Source organism: Sebastes fasciatus, chromosome 1 (genome assembly GCF_043250625.1).
Source record: "Sebastes fasciatus isolate fSebFas1 chromosome 1, fSebFas1.pri, whole genome shotgun sequence".
Taxonomy (NCBI): Eukaryota; Metazoa; Chordata; class Actinopteri; order Perciformes; family Sebastidae; genus Sebastes; species Sebastes fasciatus.
The window spans coordinates 19,170,874-19,190,754 of record NC_133795.1 but is presented as its reverse complement, the minus strand read 5'-3'; the positions used below and the strand labels follow the sequence as shown (position 1 = coordinate 19,190,754).

The following is a 19,881-nucleotide window of genomic DNA, read 5'->3' as shown; positions in this document are numbered from 1 at the left end:
GGGCTTTTTGTGAAAATAAGAGATTAAAACCGGAATGGGTAGAGGAAAAATAAAGAAATACAATAAAGCACACATTTTAAAAACATTAAATGTAAAAATTAGACGAGTACAGGTTTGTCGCTGAATTAAACAGGATTTGGTTGCTCTCTTAAAGGTGGTAAAGTTTGCAGCAGATTTCAAGTGATCAGGTAGCGAGTTCCAAGACTTCGCTCCTTTCACAGAAAAAGCTGTCCGAGCAAAAGAAGAAGAGGGTAAATACATTATAATTTAATTTTAATGTAACAATCAATCTGCTTTATTATAGCCTACATCTCAGAATTTAAATGAGTAAATTTCACATATACAAATATTTTTTTTTTATCTTCCTCCAATAAAAAAGTATTTTTAACAGAATTTGATCCATGTATCCTTTGAGAGTAAACGACGAACAAGAAGTGTATGTATATTACTATAAAATGAATAGCTTATTGTTAGGGAAGTCAAATAACGCAATCGATTTTTCAGAGGTTGCAGCGGGCTCAGCCTTAAAGCTAGAGTGAAGATACCGGCATCAAATGAAACTAAAAACACCTAGGGAATTAATTGGTACCATGTCATACTAGCTTGTCGGGAAGAAGGCTAAATAACTCTCCAAACTTGCGCAAAATTTTGGTGAGGAAAAACTGTCATGGGCATTTTCAAAGGGGTCCCTTGACCTCTGACATCAAGATATGTGAATGAAAATGGGTTCTATGGGTACCCACGAGTCTCCCCTTTACAGACATGCCCACTTTATGATAATCACATGCAGTTTGGGGCAAGTCATAGTCAAGTCAGCACACTGACAGCAGTTGTTGCCTGTTGGGCTGCAGTTTGCCATGTTATGATTTGAGCATATTTCTTATGCTAAATGTAGTACCTGTGAGGGTTTCTGGACAATATTTGTCATTGTTTTGTGTTGTTAATTGATTTCCAATAATAAATATATACATACATTTGCATAAAGAAAGCATACTTGCCCACTCCCATGTTAATAAGAGTATTAAATACTTTACAAATCTCCCGCTACGGCACATTTCTCAGATTAAAAATGTGATTAATTTGCAATTAATCATGGACAATCATGCGATTAATCGCTATTAAATATTATAATCAATTGACAGCCCTACTTATTTTATGTTGTTACCATCATTGTTAGTTATGAGGTTTACATTTATTGTATTCCTCATTTAGATTTTTTTATATATTTATATGTTTGCATGCACAACAATAATGCACCTTGTACCTTAGCTGCTGAGCATGTTTCAGGAAAAAGTAATGTCATGCTTGCTTTCTAATTTCTCAACAGTGAAAGGATAAAGCTTTACTGTAAAAATGGCTGGGAAGTGGAACTCATGTTTGATTGAAAAAGAACAACAATCTCACTATTGTGAAAGTTAAGTTTTATTTCTCCACCAGCCATAACTGTTAGCAGAGACAGCAACCCACAGTCATGAAATGTGCTAGTGTTTTACCACAAGTTCAGTCTTACCAATATTGTGACCAGTCACCTCCACTCAAACTCCCTTAGGAAACAAAAAGGATGATGACATCCTGTAGTCTGAACAGTGTCAAATAAATACAATTGCAGTTATAGTAAAAACATATAAAAATCAATTAGGACCAAGTATGTGAGCAACAATGTGTAAAATATTTTTACATAGCATAAACATTTAGTTTTGTTTTTTTCTGGTCATGTTTGCAAATTGCACTTGTAGAAACAAAACACAGAATGGCACTGCAGAATTGTTGTTTGCAGATTTTAGGACTCAAAAGGTTTACAAAAAGTTGTATTAAAACAATTACATTAAAAACTCTCCTTCATGAATAACTTTTATGAATACTATTAACATCTGAACTTAACTTAGAAATCTTTAAATAAGCTTTGCATTAATACTCTTCTTTAGTTATAACAAGCATACTTGAGTTTGTAACAGCTCTGCCATGTCTACAAAGGAGGAGCCCAAATGTAGTAATACCCTGAAAATAAAGCTCCATATTTGCAGGATCATATAGTGGAAATAATATATTGCATTATTATTTATGAGCTAAACAGGAGAAATGGTTATCAAGAATCTTGATAACCTTGAAAGTGTTTTCTATGAGCTTCCAGAAAAGCATCCATACATTTAAGGCCAAAAGGAAAACAACTAAGGCAGAAAAGTGTATTTGTCTCTTTTGTTGGATTTCAACCAGAAAGTTCTGGTTTCAAAAGAATTACCACATAATCTCTGGATTTGTTACTATGAAATAAATAGAGCTAAAAATGTGATGAATCACTTGAAAATGTAGACAAACATGCACATCTGGTAAAGACACTGTATAATACTTGAAACAATTAGTATGATGTTTTAGAAAGAAAGGAATCACCGAAGAGCAAATAAGTAAAACAAAAAGTGCACAGTCAGCGTAAAACAGACGATGGGTAACCAGTAAAACACCCATCCTGATATCTTCCTCTGGTTCAATAATAATAGTGGTGCATATTGTTGGAAGACTGAAGGACTGCAGTGGGCAGCTGATGCGATGAGTCATTCTTTCTGCATGTTTGACATAATTTCATATACTTGTTTTGGCACTCTAAAACAAGGCCCTTGGCAAATACTGTTGGATAGGTTCTCGTGTAAGCGACACTCTGACGGACCTCCTTAAGGGCACTTGGCATGATTGATTTACTGCAAATGGAAAGATAAAAACAGAAGACAAATCACATTAAATTGATTATCGATTGATTGTTGAAATTTTAATTTCCACTGAATTACTGAGATGAAATTTATTATGGAAGGTAGCGGTTAGGAAAGTTAGATGGAATCAGGAGGCAGACGACGGAGGTGTGTTATGCATGCATGCATCAAAGATGAGTCACTGATACTACAGGGAATGTTTTTGTGATCTCAACACAATTTTCATTCAAATAGTTTTGATTTTTTACATAATTCTCGTGTGCTGACATAAACCTTTAAAATTCAGAATTTATCTGATACAGACAATAGCGAATAGTATCTTAGAAAAACAGGATTATTGAAGTTAAAACTGAACATATTAATACAGACCGTTTTTGTTTCTTGGTTTGTGTTTGGAATTCAACCTACATGAAATTCAGTGGTACCATCACTTATTTTTTTTATTGATATCTCAAAAGCTTTTTCGGACCAGAGAGAGAAAAAGAAAGTTGTATTATGAAATAAGATTACATATAAATTAATGTTTCTAGAGAAATAAGGAGGTAGATAACAAATGGAATAAAATTAGTGTAATAAAACCTCTCGTAGCCAACTCTTCAGAAACCGTTTTCAGGCTTGAATTTATAAGAACTTGTTCACATCAAGTTTTTTGATTACGTGGAGCATCATCCTCATTGCGACCTCCTCCAACTCACCGGCAAACTAACATGTCACAGACCTCAAACAGGGATGAAAGCTCGGTGCTTTCCACGACAAATTCTACCTGCTTATATCACAGCGAATTTAAAAAGGGATGCAGCCTGGAAGCAAATGTCAGTTGAATTAAAATTAGAACGCAGGTTTCCAGTTTCATGTGGTTCTCACGCCAAATAATGATATAAATATCACACGGAAAATAGGACTTGTATCTCTGCCTTCCTTAATGCCAACTGAATAGATTCTGTATATTCATTGTTACCATAAAAACATGAGCTATTCAAACTCAAAGTAGAAATGTTTTATTCTAGAAAATGACCAAGAGTAGAACACAAAAAGGGAGTGGTTCCGCTCAACAAGTATATCATTGTGAACACAACCATGTACAGTACAAAAGTATTAAGTAGTCATAATATTAGTATGCCATATAGAGAGTTTAGTGCATGCAAAGCCAGAGGGAAATATGAATCGTGCAAAAAAATGTAGATGTAGAAGAAGTTTTAAAAGGCCACATAACGCCTTGTAAGAGAACCAAGAGCGTCCGCTGATGCTTTGTGACTCAGAGTTGTTTCTGCTGTACGGCTTCTGACTTACATGATGGCTGGAAGTGGCTCCCTTAACCTTTGTTTTGCCCTTGCCTCCAACCGCTGTGGCATTGCTGCGGCGCGCCTGCTCATGGTCAAACTCCAAGTCCTCCAGGCGCTGGGTTAAGGCCAGTTTCTGCTGGATGGCCATACGCAACAGAGAATTCAGGGTCTTCTTCTCATCCTCAGCAGCACCCAGCTGCCTCTGCATGTCGTCCAGCTGGGTCACGTACTCATCACACCTGAGGGAGAGAGAGAGTGGAGATGTGGAGAAAAGAGCAAAAGAGAGAGAGGGGGAAAAGGAAGAAACAAGGGATAAACATTATTTCCAGCAGATGGAGCAATTTTTCCATGAACTGCTGCTGCTGCTGTCACATGTTTTCTCCATTTCCCCAGACAGCCTTTTCCAGATGGGAGGATGAGCTCTCTGCTAGCTCACTCACACAAATATCACAGACTGTTCTCCCACAATGCTTTGTGTCTTTCTCACAAGCATACACATAAAATATGTGTTCAGAATAAGCACTAACGTTTTGAATTTTCCTTTTTATTATTAGGAAAAGATGCTGAAAAGGGACAGAATTAACAGGATATAAAGAAATATAATTGTTATTTTGGTGTTTTTGTCATGTTTCCTGTGACAAATACAATACAATAGCGGTCATGCATTATGGTGTGAGCCCTAAACCACGTGGCCACAAGGATGCCACATGATGGTTAATTATAATGTTTGTCAGGAATGAAATATAAACCAGTGATTATGTATAATCATACCTTGTAGCGAACATGGCTCGAAGAGAGGAGAACGTTGCAGCGTCCTCTTTCAGAGCCTTGAGCTCGTTGCGGAGCTTCATTATTGTCTCGGTCACCATGGCCTTCTCGCTTTGATACTTACTCTTCAGGTTGGCCAGAGCACCCTCAGCCGTCTAAAAGGAATAAGATGTTATATAATTATTCATTCATTATTCATTCCTTCATTTCTTGCGCTTCCGTACATTCTAAACTCAGTGGTTATTTTTAGTTTAAGACTATATTATCGCATTCTGTTGTACTTGTCAGTTTGAGAAACAATGAACATCCTTCCTCTGAGAAACATACACAGCAGGCACGCATACATACACACAAGCACGCACATACAGATGCTCAGAGTGGTCTTCTGACCTGTTTGTTGGCCTTGAGCACGGCTCTGAGAGTGGCGATCTGTTCCCTTTTGGTGCTAAGCAGGGACTTCAGTTTGAGGATCTCTCCAATGCAAGCCTCTTTGTCCTTGTCTGCCACTGTGCCCAGCTCCAGATTGGCAAGTCTCTGACGTGACAGCCCAGTGGTGCGGTCCACTGCCTGCTGCAGGTGGCGGATCTGATCCCTGACAATGGCTACGAGGTTATAGACGTTCATGGGTTCTGGCCGGTGCTCTGGGGCTGGTGTAGCTGTGGTGCTGCTAGAATTTCCAGTTTCAGTCTCAGTGATCAGCCCGTTAGTGAGAAGTATTGAAGACTCCTTCCCCTCATTCCCCTTTCTTACGATGGCCTTGCCTTCCTTGTAGTAGTCGAGCATGACACGGTTAGGGGTCTCATTGTTGCACATACACACGTGGTTGTAGAGATTGGCCAGCTCTTCACTGAAAGCTATGAGCTCATCTTGCGCCACATTAAGGCTGCCGAGTGATTCTCCTGCGGCCTCGCTGACCAGACGGAGCTCCTTCTCCAGTCGAGCCACCTCTGCTTTATCCACTCCACTAATCTTCTCCAAGGACGCCAACTTTGACCTCAACTCCTGGACGTCGCTATCCAGCCGCGCTCGCTCATCTTCATACTGGGTTCGACACTCGCTGTACTGCGACCTCAGAGTCTTCAGCTCCTGCCTCAGCTCCCCGGCTTCAGACACCGCCACAGTGTATTTACACTGCAGAATCTCAGGTCCATTGATGTCCAGCTCGTAGTAGTCTCCGTCATCGTGGCTGTCCCTGTCTTTTTCACTGTCGAGGGCAGACTGGCGCTCCTTGCTGGCCTGAAGTTTTCTCATTGCAGTGAGGTTCTCAGTCAGCCGGTTGACAGTTTCCTTTTGCTCGGACACAGTCCCATAGGCCTGTTCCAGGTGCTTCTGGTTCTCCTGGAGAGAGTTGATCAGGGCCACTTTCTCTCGCTCATTCTAAACATCAAAATAAAAACAAAGGCATTTTCAGTCACCCACGAGTCTCCCCTTTACAGACATGCCCACTTTATGATAATCACATGCAGTTTTGGGAAAGTCATAGTCAAGTCAGCACACTGACTCACTGACAGCTGTTGTTGCCTGTTGGGCTGCAGTTTGCCATGTTATGATTTGAGCATATTGTTTTATGCTAAATGCAGTACCTGTGAGGGTTTCTGGACAACATTTGTCATTGTTTTGTGTTGTTAATTGATTTACAATAATAAATATATACATACATTTGCATAAAGCAAGCATATTTGCCCACTTCCATGTTGATAAGAGTATTAAATACTTGACAAATCTCCCTTTAAGGTACATTTTGAACAGATAAAAAAAAGGGCAATTAATTTGCAATTAACTATGGACAATCATGCGATTAATATTTTAATCAATTGACAACCCTAGTAAACATGCATACGCAATTGATGTGGCCACAGATGATTAATAACCATGTATTTACACTTGATGTGGACAGTTACAGATCTGACTATGTCTACTAGTAACTGCAGCAACATTTTGAACTTAGAAATCATAAGTTTTTTGCTGTTTTGACATTGAGCAAAATGAGATTACTTAAGAACTCTAAATCCAACAATCATTGGAGCCATCTTTCAAATAAAATGTGGCGTCAGTCAATAAATGCTGCTTTCTTATCCTTGTGTATCTGAGACTTAGCATTTAATTAGCTTGCCTATTCTGGACATGTTAAAATGGAAGATTTGAGGCACTTCACCGAAGCTTAATCAACAGCCTCTTTTGTATAAATGACTTACAATATGTTGGTCATAAATAGAGGAGATGTTGTTTTACAGATACAATGTTCAACTGAATAATTTAGTTTTGTCATCATGAGGATTTGTTTAGGTAAAGTCGCGAAAGCTACTAAAGTACCTGTAAGGGTTTTCAAAGAGCAGAGTGAGTAAACTACAGGCCAGATGAATCTACTAGATGTGCCCAAGAATAGTTAGTAAGCTCAGGCTGCCCCCTTAGTCAACTAATCTGTCGTTTTAGTCTTAGTCGACTAAGATTTATTGAGTCGATTAGTGATTTGTATGTTTTTTTCATGTTGAATGACTCATTTCTAAGAAACTTAAGTACATCTCTAAACACAAGATTTGAAGAAGTGCTTGTGTGTGATTCTTTGTGGAGAAACTCAGTTTTATAGATCTGTCGATTAAATCAACTAATCGATTAATCGACAAACGAGTGTTAGTTGACTAAAAAATTTCTTTGGTCGAGGACATCCCTATAATGATCAGAATAAACTCTTTCTGTGCACGTACTGTGTGACATACAGATATGTTTTAGTAGAAAGTTGAATCTACTTTTGAGTGAATGTGTTGAAAACATGAAATCAGACATCAGGTAATGGCGTAAGAAATGGTGCTGGATGGTCAGAGACCATTTCCTGGACTTCATACCTGCACAAGCTGTTGTTTAAGTTTCTGGATCTCAGAGATGTTGAGCTCACTCAGCAGGTCGTCCACCAGGCTAGGAGCCGGCTTGAAAGACTCTCCTCTCTTGTTCCCAGCAGCTCTGTTGTCTTCATCCATCTTGGCCAAGCCGTTTTCAAAGCCTCTGATAAGATCATCGTTGTCGGGCTCGGTGAGGGCAGAAGGATCCTCGTGGAGTTTGAAGTTGTCGATGGAGATATTGAAAGAGCCGTTGTACATAGAGCCGCCGATGGTCATGTAGTGGGAGAGCTCCTTGCGAAGAGTGGCCTTCTGCTCGCGTTCTGTTTTAATCGTTTCTAAGGCCTCCGTCAGCTGTCGCTCAGCGATTTCTCTCAGACGCATGGCTTCCTCCAACTGGCTGTGGAGGCACTCGGAGTCCTCCTCCAGACGGTGGATCTCGTGCTTTAGACCTTCAAATTCCACCTTAGCAGGTGTTCAAAAAATACAAATAAAACTGTTAACAATTTTACTCAATTGATTTGTGTCCACTTTAGTTTCTTTATTACGCCTAAGTGCCCAATATTGTCAAAAATTACCATAAAAAGTATTGTCTAGTGCACATAAAACAAAACTTTAGATGTAAAATTTTGTGTGAATAATAAAAAAGAAAACAATATTTTTTACTCCCATTTCAAATGATAGCAAACGTCAAAAGTGTTGGGAAGGCGACATGTCTTTAATGTCTTGCCTTGTCACTTTCTGATATGACACAATGACTATGTAGTTATATTAGAACAAAACAAAAATAATGTATGTAGTTTGAGTCATAAAAAGTTGTTTAAACAGAAAAAACATGACTATTTTTCCATGATTATCACCATGAGTTCAAGATGTGTAACAAAGTGCATGTTCTATCTTGTTTGTCTCACCTGGTTCTGTCTCAGCACAGACACTTGTTTCTGAAGAGAGATGTTCTCATCCTCCAGCTCGCTGTAGTCCTGCAGCAGACGAGTCTCGCGCACTTTGTACTCTCTCATGTCATCACGCAGCTGACCGCGCTGCAGCTCAACCAGATCTGTATTCTGCACACGGGAGGAGAGGGGCAAGAGATGACATGTTATGGGAGAATGCATGAGAAAAAACAAATACTCACTATTTTTGATTGAGTGAAAAATCTCCCAGGCACTGCAAACTAAATCGTTGCAACTGTCTGGTCAAGTGAAATGAGGATCAGCATGTTTCGCATACCACAGGGGCAAGACTTTGGCGAGTGTAATGACGGAAGGAGGACATGGTCCATTTACCAATCTGTGCTACAGAGAGCCCTGGCGGAGGACATCCTTTGTGTCACCCACAGTGGACCATTACATCATCTTTCCTGCTGGTTTCACGGCAATCCCGCCAACCGACCCTCCCCCACTCCAAGCACAACCTTCAACTCTCTCACAACTCACCCTGACAACTAGTGGTTGTCTGGTGTCAGTCTCTGGTGTCAGTCTAAACTTCAATTAGCTTCACTGACCTTCTCTTTCATGCTATTCTGATTGTAAGGGACAACATTATTGGACAGATGCATAACATTTCAAACACAAAAATACTTTGATTCAAAGTTACTGGCTCCCATTTACAGCTGTAAGATAAACGAATCATATTTTAGCAATAACAAAAAAAAAAACATTTAACTTAGGAAAAATATTTCCATATTTTATCACTAAAGGTTAGTATAAAAACAACACACCAGAGACATGGTGGATCTGTGTGTCAACAATATCCAGGGATTCATTTCATTTTAACATATTAGAAGAAGGGCTGTCAATCAATTAAAATCGCCTGCTTGTCAATAGTTAATCGCGATTAATCACAAATCTTTAACTGTCCACATCAAGTGTAAATACATGGTTATTAATCATCTATGGCCACATCAATTGCGTATGCATGTTTACTAGGGCTGTCAATTGATTAAAATATGAATCGCATGATTGTCCATAGTTAATTGCAAATTAATTGCACTTTTTTATCTGTTCAAAATGTACCTTAAAGGGAAAGTTGTCAAGTATTTAATTATCTTATCAACATGGGAGTGGGCAAATATGCTTGCTTTATACAAATGTATGTATATATTTATTATTGGAAATCAATTAACGACACAAAACAATGACAAATATTGTCCAGAAACCCTCACAGGTACTGCATTTAGCATAACAAAATATGCTCAAATCATAACATGGCAAACTGCAGCCCAACAGGCAACAACAGCTGTCAGTGTGTCAGTGTGCTGGCTTGACTATGACTTGCCCCAAACTGCATGTGATTATCATAAAGTGGGCATGTCTGTAAAGGGGAGACTCGTGGGTACCCATAGAACCCATTTTCATTTACATATCTTGAGGTCAGAGGTCAAGGGACCCCTTTGAAAAAGGACATGCCAATTTTTTGCTCGCCAAAGTTTCGCATAAGTTTGGAGCGTTATTTAGCCTCCTTCTCGCTAGTATGTCATGGTTGGTACCAATGGATTCCTCAGGTTCCCATATTAATATGATGCCAGTATCTTCACTCTAGCTTTAAGACTGAGTCCGCTACAATCTAAAAATCGCAAGTTGCTTTAATGCATTAAAGAAATTAGTGCCGTTAAAACAAAATTTGCGTTAACGTGTTATTATCGAGTTAACTTTGACAGCCCTAATTAGAAGTAAAGAAAGATCTACTCTGTAAGATCCCGTTTTCATCAATACATACCGACTTCATCAAGAGCATGTTGTGTAATTTAACAGAGATTATGAGATTTATTTATATATTCTTTATAAAGTAGGACCAGCATGATTGAAATGACAATTAATTCAAATGAGCACAACATTTATATTGTAAATCTGCTTTTTAATATTTGTGTAAATAAACAATCACCTCTCTCATCTCCACGGCAATGGACGACAGGCGATCATTTTCAGCTTGTACGCTGGTGAGGGAGGCTTTGGCCTGTCGGAGCTCATTCTGTAACTCCAGGACTTTCTCCTGGTAGAGAGCTTCCTTACTGGCAGACTCCAGCATCAGTGACTCTTCCCTGCTTTCCCCATCTGCTGCCACTTTCCTGTGGGCTGAGTAAGCTTGTCCAAAGGCCTGCGGACACAGAGAAAGAAAAGACATCAGGGAAAACTACTTTGATCAAGGATCAGTAGCCGGCCTTTTTGAAGACGCGCGCAGAGAACCACAAGTATGGCCAGAATAACCACCGGCAGTGGCGATGGATGAGGGTTATCTTACCCAAACTGTTTATTAAAAAATACCAAGGGCCTGTCATTCACTGACATTATTACTGGTTGTGTGTTCGCCTATTGTGTTACGGAAGACCATTCACTCACAAGCACTGTGTCACCCTGCTGCTACATGTTGGTTTTATGTCATGATGTTCATCTTACACACTGACAGAGCATGAAAAGAGATTATTGCAAACACTGATTACATTTGAACTGCATAAATTCGAATTGGTCATGGTCACACGACAGCCTGGAGCCAGCTGGAGGCTGCTGTCTTCCACTCCACAAAGCCATCCATCCTCTGAATGCTCTAGGTTTCTAGTTTGTGGTTATAAAGTTTCATGAGGCTGTGATTATCCTAGAGGTCACCACAGGCCATTTTATACAGTGAGGTCAAATTCCAAAAAATAGGTCTCACTATATGAAATGGCTACTATGGGGACTAACACCATCACACGTCATGAATGCAATTGGACTCCTTGAATCCACAAGAGTCTCAACTTTACAGTGATACCCAATTTATGTAATTCCAAGAGTGTTTAGGGACTCCATTATGCAGAAATATTCAAACATCATTTTAGAACTAGGCGAAAATAACACAATTATACTGCCGTAAAGGGACTGTTTGTAAGAATCAGAAATGCTTGTTAACAGCGACACCTGTGGCCGTCAAGTCAACGAAAGTCAGCGTCGGGCTCGCGCTTGTGCTCGCTCTACGGAGACATGAAGGAGCATCGCTCAACACAGTGAGGCGACACACGTCAGCTAAAACCACAATGTCACTCTATATTTCACCTGCTCGGCAGTAATGTTAGCTGACCAGATGAAGGTCTCTCCATGAATCACTGCTGATCCTAGTGTTTTTTCTGCCTCAGCCTCCTGACAGCGGCCGGAGGGCCGAGCAAGCAGGCAGAGGAGCAGAGTACAGTAGAGACTCCGGCCCTGGAGACCAAAGCTACGGTCTCCCCCGCGTCCTCCGACCACAGCCAACACTGTTTTGCAAGACGGGCTTCACTAGATATAGCTTTTGCGGTTTTGATGCTTCTGAGTAGTTTGTGTTGGAGTCTTGTCTGAACAGCGTAGCCACACGCGAGCGCGCATGGGACACCAACCCGGATTGATTTATACGTGTAATAAGTTACAAACAGTACCTTTAAAAAAAAAAAAAGCATATTTTTTTCCCAAAACTGCATGTGGTTATTAAAAGTGGGCGTGTCTGTAAAGGGGAGAGTCCTGGGTACCCACAGAACCCATTTTCATTGCCATCTTGAGATCAGAGGTCAAGGGACCCCCTTTCCTCGCCAAAATGTAGTCTAACTTTGGAGCATTATTAAACCTCCTTCCTGACAAGCTAGCCTATGACATGGTTGTCTTCAATGATTCCTTAGGTTTTTCTACTTTCATATGATATGTGTACCTTCACTCTAGCTGTAAAGCTGAACCTGCAGCCTCTGAAAGACTTTAAAGTCGGTCGGGATCGCGGGTCTCAGAGGGTTTAATATTAGAATGAACAGGTGAATGTCAGATTCCCACAGCCATGTGACTTAAAGGCTCGTAGACATCCAGCCACTGAGCCAAACTGGTGATGCAACAACTACTGTTCAAGAAAGTCCTGAAACCCACCACAGAGCTGTAGCTCTTCTTACCACCAGCATCTAACCCCACCTCTTCTTCCCTAACAGTTTCCAGTCAAACAAACGGATATGTGTGACAAGCAGTAGTCAGTCGTGAAGTGAATCAATCTGTCGCCTAAAAAGCACTGTAGGTGCTGATCAGACGACATACTCTACTAAATAGAGAAGCAGCAGTCAGAATCATGAGATACCAAGACTATGACTACATCAATGAGTCACATAGTGACCGGACTGTGATGATTAATGTAATGTGGACGAAAATCACCATCATCACACAAATGAGAATAGGTCATTGAAACTCATCCAGTGACGACACAAGAGAGTCTGGAGGTGTAACTTATTAATAGAAAATAGAGCTGTAACAATTAGTCAGTTAAATGCCAAACATTCCCTGGTTGCAGCTATACTATACTTCTATATTTAAGGATTCAACTGTTGGCTGAACAAAACAAGCAACCCGAGCAAGGAGACATTACATAGACGAAACGTTGAATCGAGAAAATAAAAGGCTGATTAATTGATAATAAAAATAGTCGTCAGTTGCAGCCCAAATTGAAAATAGGATATGTTAGTAAGAGACTGACATCTATCTGAGCCCATCTTGTTCACTATTCAGAGCTGTTATTTGTACACAATATTATACATGTGTGGCTTTCTGGCTATCAGTGAAACACTACACAATGAAATATCCCAATACACAGAGTAAGTGATGGAGGTATAGTCAATAACAAGTGGTGACAACAGCTGAATATGGAAACCGATGTGGAAGTGCCTAGTTAGGATGCAGTTCCTCTAAAGGTTTGATAAACTGGCTGCAAGACTCTGACTTGGCTATACTGAGCAGACGGGAAAACCCCAACTTCCCTCTTGATATACAGACACAAGTTAGAATCTCAGTCGCTAATGTCGCTTCTTCTTTAGTCTGTCGTTGTGGGAATTTAAAAAATCATTGGTTTATTAACAATATATTTAGGCAAAATGTATGTTTTGCACCATATTGCTTGACTGACAGGTGTCTGAATGTGTCTCACATTGCTGTGGTGGTTGCTGCTTTTCCAGTCCAACCAAGGCCCTTCTTCATTCTCTAATTTTGCACTTTTTTTGTCTCCAATAACTGTCAGATATGGCAGCAAATGATAAAAAAAAAAAATGTCATTTCATTTTTTTTTTTTTTGGTTACGGATGTCACGAGAATCGATACTTTGGTACCAAGTCGATGCCAAAATTTTAAAAAAGTGACGGTACTCTTTTTCTATAGTACCGAAGGTACCGTACGATGCCTGTAATGGTCATTGGTAGGGATGTGACAGAGAGGAACATTTTCCTACCGGTTAATAAACTTGTGACAACACCGGTGTTACCGATTACACCGGACATTTTACAAGAAAAAAATGACAGTCAATATGTGCAGAGCGCTGACTCTGATCTTTGCCGTCGGGTGGCGGTGTGTCTGCCCTCTCCGGCAGCGCTTTTGCTGCGGGGCTCCGCTGCGGAGGTCTACCTGGCGCCGTTGCTCCGTGCACATCGCCTTTGACAGCTCAATCCACCTCGCGGCGTTTACCTCATTAATGTTATGGTTGCCTTATGGCATTGAGATTAAACGTGAAATATTGCCAAATAGGTGCGTTAGCCTTTCACTTCGACAACAAATCCTCTGCCTTCTGCTCCTACTACTCTGAGCTATCGGACCAGATGCGTTCACGGTCAGTATGTAGCGTCCGTGGTCTGCCTATCGATTTATAACATGCCACTGATACGCCAAAATGAACAATATGGGTCAATTCTTTTTATTCATTACTTAAAGGCTACATGCCTGTTTTTTGTAATGTTCAAATGTTTTTAATAAGAGTACGTGTTGAATTACATGGGATTCATTGTTGTTGTTTTGTTTTTTTACCGTGGTATCGAATTTGGTATCGAGAATCGTGGAAATTCACTGGTATTGGTATCGACTACTAGATTTCTGGTACCGTGACATCGCTAGTTGGAGTCATATTGGATGTTAGAGGAGATTTGTTGACAACAGCATGGCTTAAAGTCCTAACATTTGAATGCTGAAAGGTGTTGGGTTAAACTAGTCAAGCAGCTGAATTTGGTGATGATGACAGATGTAAACTAATATGGTGTACGGTCTAAGACCTGCTCTATATATAAAGCGTCTCGAGATAACTTCTGTTGTGATTTGACGCTGTATAAAAATAAATTGAATTGAATTGAAAGACCTCCTTGCCATGTGAACCAAAGTCTCTTCTGACTGCTTTACTGACCCAACCCCACTGACAAATCCCCCAAAAAGATGAAAGCCAGAGAAACCAGAGGCTAGAAGTAATGTTATAGTCGTGGGTTAGAAATATCTCTCCAAAGAGCAGGATAAATAAATAAAAGGACCCCAGGATAGGAAAGTTATAAAAAAAAAAAAACCATGGAGGGATATAATCTTTCTCAAGATTCACTTTTAACTGACCTGCAAATCTTTTCTACTACAGCTTTACTATTACTTTTAAACCCACTAAACTAACTAGCAGGTTGGCCACATAGGCATCTAAATTTGACATACTGCTGCAGCTGCAGACGTCTGATTTGAAGGCCTCAACCGTACATACCAAGAGCAAGTACAGGCAAGAAGTGACCAAAAGGTAAATGGTAGTTTTAATCCTTCAACGTGAAGAAAACATTAAACCACACTATGACTATTATTCTGCTTAGAAAAACTGTGAATAGCATTTAGTTGGCTGCCACATGATAATCTGTCAAAACCTTATGACAGTGATTTTATCATATAACAATTCTAGAGACTCTCAGCTTGTCATTTTTACACTTTTTTGTGTTTTTTGGAAGCATGAGCTCAAGTTATGGCTGAGCTTTAAAAGGAACCAGGCCAATGATTGATAGATGAATTATGATGGTTCTGCCGTGTATTCACACACCGATATTAACCTTAGGTTATATATAAATGGTAGTTTTTTAATCCTTCAACATGAACAAAACATTAAACCACACGACTATTATTCTGATTAAGGATAACTGTGAATAGCATTTAGTTGGCTGCCACATGATAATCTGTCAAAAACCTTATGACAGTGACTTTATCATATAACAATTGGAGAGACTTTCAGCTTGTCATTTTTACACCCAGTGGTACTTTGTGGTATTTGGAGGTAAATGGTAGTTAATATTTACCTACATATAACTATTGGAGACTTTCAGCTTGTCATGTTTACACTTTTTTGTGTTTTTTTGGAGGCATGAGCTCAAGTTATGTCTGAGCTTTAAGGAAACCAGGCCCATGATTGATAGATAACTTATGATAATGTCTGTCAATAACCTTATGACAGTGACTTTATCATATAACAATTGGAGAGACTTTCAGCTTGTAATTTTTACACTCTGGTGGTACTTTGTGTTTTTTTTGGAGTCATAAGCTGAAGTTATGTCTGAGCTTTAGAGGAACCAGGCCCCTGATTGATAGATAACTTATGATAATATCTGTTAAAACCCTTATGACAGTGACTTTATCATATAACAATTTAAGAAACTTTCAGCTTGTCATTTTACACTTTTTGTGTTTTTTTGGAGGCATGAGCTGAAGTTATGTCTGAGCTTTAAAGGAACCAGGCCCATGATTGATAGATAACTTATGATAGTTCTAATTACAGACTGATATTAATTATTGAATAGCATTTGGCTGCCACATGATAATCTGTCAAAAACCTTATGACAGTGACTTTATCATATAACCAGACTTTCAGCTTGTCATTTTACACTCTGGTGGTACTTTGTAGTCTTTTTGGAGGCATGAGCTGAAGTTATGTCTGAGCTTTAAAGGAACCAGGCCCCTGATTGATAGATGACTTCTGATGGTTCTGATTACATACCGATATTAAGGTTATGTTAACGTTAGCTGTGTCTGCGTGGCTATACTGTATATATATGACCTGAGGTTACCTCCTTCAGCTGATCCAGCTCATGTCGGACCGTCTCATGTTCCGTTTCTAACTCATCGAATCGCTGCTTGAGCTGCTGTTTCTCCTCCAGCACCGCCAGCCCATACTCCGCCGCCTGGATCTTCTCATGGGTCGTCTCACGGAGCTCCCTGGTGAGACGCTCCACCTCGACCCGCAGCCACTGCGGCCCGGCCTCCGTGACCAGCACCGCGTCGTCCGGGTATTCCTCCTGCTGCCCCGTAGACATCTTGGAGAGGAGCCGCTGACTCACAGTATCGAGACCCAGCCCTGGCTACTAGCGCAGCGAATCACCAAGATGACCACAAATCACTGCAGTCTTTGTTTGAGCCGCATCGTCGGGACTTAAATGGCGTTAAGTTGCCTTTTCCTTCTTCTCGCCGCAGACTTCTTCAACGATGCTCACCAACATGGAGGATACTTTTGTCATTCTCAAAGGAGTTTCTTCTTCAGGCTCTTCGTGAAGCTGACAGAGGAAACTTCAGTTGAGATCATCGTTTGGAAAAAAAAAAAAACAGTTACCCCTGCAGCACGACATTCAAACCGGTATGAGTGGGGGAGTGGGAAATGTAGTTTTATAGTGTGATATCAGTATTCTAACGACTACATACTGCAGCTGCTTTGTTGACTTCAAGTACCAGAATGCATTGCGTGGGGCTTGGACGTGGGCTCGGTGACTTACTGTAGATTTCAATAAAGTGATAATATAGGATGTCGAAAAAGTAAAAAAAAAAAATCATAGTATAATATCTTGAAAAGTAAAATAAAAATTGTATAGTATGTCGAAAAAAGTAAAAAAAAATTTAAAAAAAATCATAGTATAGTATGTCGAAAAAAGTCATAGTATAGTATGATGAAAAAAAAAAAAAGTCACAGCATAGTATGTCGAAAAAGTAAAAAAAATAAATATATATATATATATATCAAAGTATAGTATGTTGAAAAGTAAAAAATAAATTGTAAAGTATGTCGAAAAAAGTAAAAAAAAAAAAAAAAGTCATAGAATAGTACGTTGAAAAAGTCATAATATAGTATGATGAAAAAAAAAAAAAGTCACAGCATAGTATGTCGAAAAAGTAAAAAAAAATATATATATATCAAAGTATAGTATGTTGAAAAGTAAAAAATAAATTGTAAAGTATGTCGAAAAAAGTAAAAAAAAAAAAAAAAGTCATAGAATAGTACGTTGAAAAAGTCACAGTATAGTATGATGAAAAAAAAAAAAAGTCACAGCATAGTATGTCGAAAAAGTTAAAAAAAAATATATATATATATATCAAAGTATAGTATGTTGAAAAGTAAAAAAAAATTGTAAAGTATGTCGAAAAAAGTAAAAAAAAAAAAAAAAGTCAGAATAGTACGTTGAAAAAGTCACAGTATAGTATGATGAAAACAAAAAAAAGTCATAGTATAGTTTGTCGAAAAAGTCATAGTATAGTATGATAAAAAAAAATAATAAAAAAGTCATAGTATAGTATGTTGGAAAAAAATAAATAAAAAAATAATCATAATCATTTCGTATGTCGAAAAAGTAAAAAAAAAAAAGTCATTGTATAGTATGTCGAAAAAAGTAAAAAAAAAAAAAAAGTCATGGTATAGTATGATGAAAAAGTTAAAATAAAAGTCATAGTATAGTAGCAGTTACCCCTGCAGCACGACATCCAAACCGGTATGAGTGGGGGAATGGGAAATGTAGTTTTTTAGTGTGATATCAGTATTCTAACGACTACATACTGCAGCTGTTGTGTTGACTTCTAGTACCAGAATGCATTGCGTTGGGCTTGGACGTGTTTCGGTAATTTACTGGAGGTTTTAATACAGCACTGCCATCTAGAGAGTGTATCATACGACTACAACTATATACCCAGGAGACACATGTTGTGATTATGACTGCAAAGAAACGATTGTTTTCATAACTTACTGTATAGTATGTCGGAAAAAAAAAGGTTATAATATAGTATGTCGAAAAAAGTCATAGCATGTTGAAAATGACCCAAAAAAATCATAGTATAGTTTCTTGGAACCATTGTAGTATAGTATGTCGAAAGATTAAAACAAGTCATAATATAGTATGTCGAAAAAAGTAAAAAAAAAAAAAAAAAAAAGGTAATTGTATAGTATGTCGAAAAAGTCATAGTATAGTATGCTGAAAAAGTTAGAAAAAGTCATAGTATAGTATTGTAACCGAGCGGTCTTTAATGTGCGTTTATACTTATTTATTATGTGAAATAAGGACACGATGAGACGCTTGAATTTGCTGGCGTCTTTACTCGTTCCCATCTTCAGACACCTGGTGCTAGTCACTGTAGCATCAAGTTATACACATTACGCTTCCTTTTTCCCTTCACATCAAAAGCTCAGTCCTTGCTTGTACTCGTTAACAGGAAGGAAGTCCAACTTGAGGTGTTTCACAAACAGTCCTCTCCATAATAAAGGTTACAGTATGTTGTAAAAAGTCCTAGTATGTCGAAAGATTAAAAAAGAAGAAGTCATAGTATAGTTTATAGTATAGTATGTCGAAAAGATTTAAAAAAGTCATAATATAGTATGTCGAAAAAAGTAAAAAATAAAAGTCATAATATAGTAAGTCGAAAAAAGTTTTTAAAAAAAAAAATAAATAAAAAAAAAAAGTAATATTATAGTATGTCGTAAAAAGTCATAGTATGTCAAAAAAAAAAGGTCATAGTATAGTTTCTTGGAACCATTATAGTATAGTATGTCGAAAAGAGTAATTGTATAGTATACTGAAAAAGTAAAAAAAAAAAAATTCATAGTATACTATGAATAACTATATACGAACATTTTCTGAAAAACTGATTATTTGTGTAATCAATGAAATGTCAAGAAAATGCCCATCACAAGCTCCCAGAGCCTAGATGTCTGTTTTAGTCTGACTAACAGCCCTGAACCCAAAAAAAGATTACATTTAAAATTATATAAAATGTTGAAAAGCAGGCTGGAACCATCAAATAGCCTATATGTGGCATTGTTTTCTTTGCTTAATTACATGGAGTAACACTGTTAAAGTATAAATATATATATATATATACATATATATATACATATATATATGTATATATATATATATATTTTTTTTTTTTTTTTTTTTTTTTTTTTTTTCTTTGTTTACATCAGTAATGTCTGTACAATGTTTACAAACATTACTGATGTGCCAAATGCCAAAGGAAACATGTAGATTTTTCATCTAGATGTCAAACTCTTCCACTATACATGACTGAACCATTGGCACTGAGCCTCGACACACTGTACTTTTAAGAGCTTTACGACAGAGTGTAAAAGCATTAAAACGAATGTGAAAGCAAACTGTGGTTATCTGGGACTTCCCTCTGTCTGTGTATAATAGTTGGCAGAGCGGTTTGACCGGATCCAGAAAGCTGTCTTCTTGGTGTTTGGTTGCTACACTTGACTGGAGAATTCACCTGCAGCTGAACATAAATGGTGTGT

The 19,881-nt window shown here is 38.4% G+C and overlaps 1 protein-coding gene across 1 annotated transcript; it reads right to left on the bottom strand.

The window, feature by feature from the left end:
* Window positions 1-1,404: 1,404 nt before the first annotated feature.
* Window positions 1,405-16,955, bottom strand: LOC141768061 (protein bicaudal D homolog 2-like). The gene is made up of 8 exons (XM_074635969.1): window positions 16,400-16,955; window positions 10,471-10,683; window positions 8,499-8,651; window positions 7,597-8,052; window positions 5,144-6,130; window positions 4,757-4,908; window positions 3,993-4,224; window positions 1,405-2,693 (listed from the first exon to the last, which is right to left on the bottom strand). Exons 1-8 carry the CDS (start codon window positions 16,643-16,645, stop codon window positions 2,691-2,693), a joined length of 2,442 nt encoding a protein of 813 aa, XP_074492070.1. The 5' UTR covers window positions 16,646-16,955; the 3' UTR covers window positions 1,405-2,690.
* Window positions 16,956-19,881: the final 2,926 nt, after the last annotated feature.

Bases quoted from the DNA above. Each gene is read 5' to 3' on its own strand.
- LOC141768061 (XM_074635969.1), bottom strand. From the start codon at position 16,645: ATGTCTACGGGGCAGCAGGAGGAATACCCGGACGACGCGGTGCTGGTC. The intron at 6,131-7,596 runs GTATGAAGTCCA...TTTGATGTTTAG, and splicing joins TTAAACAACAGCTTGTGCAG to AATGAGCGAGAGAAAGTGGC. The intron at 4,225-4,756 runs GTATGATTATAC...TCTCTCCCTCAG, and splicing joins CGAGCCATGTTCGCTACAAG to GTGTGATGAGTACGTGACCC.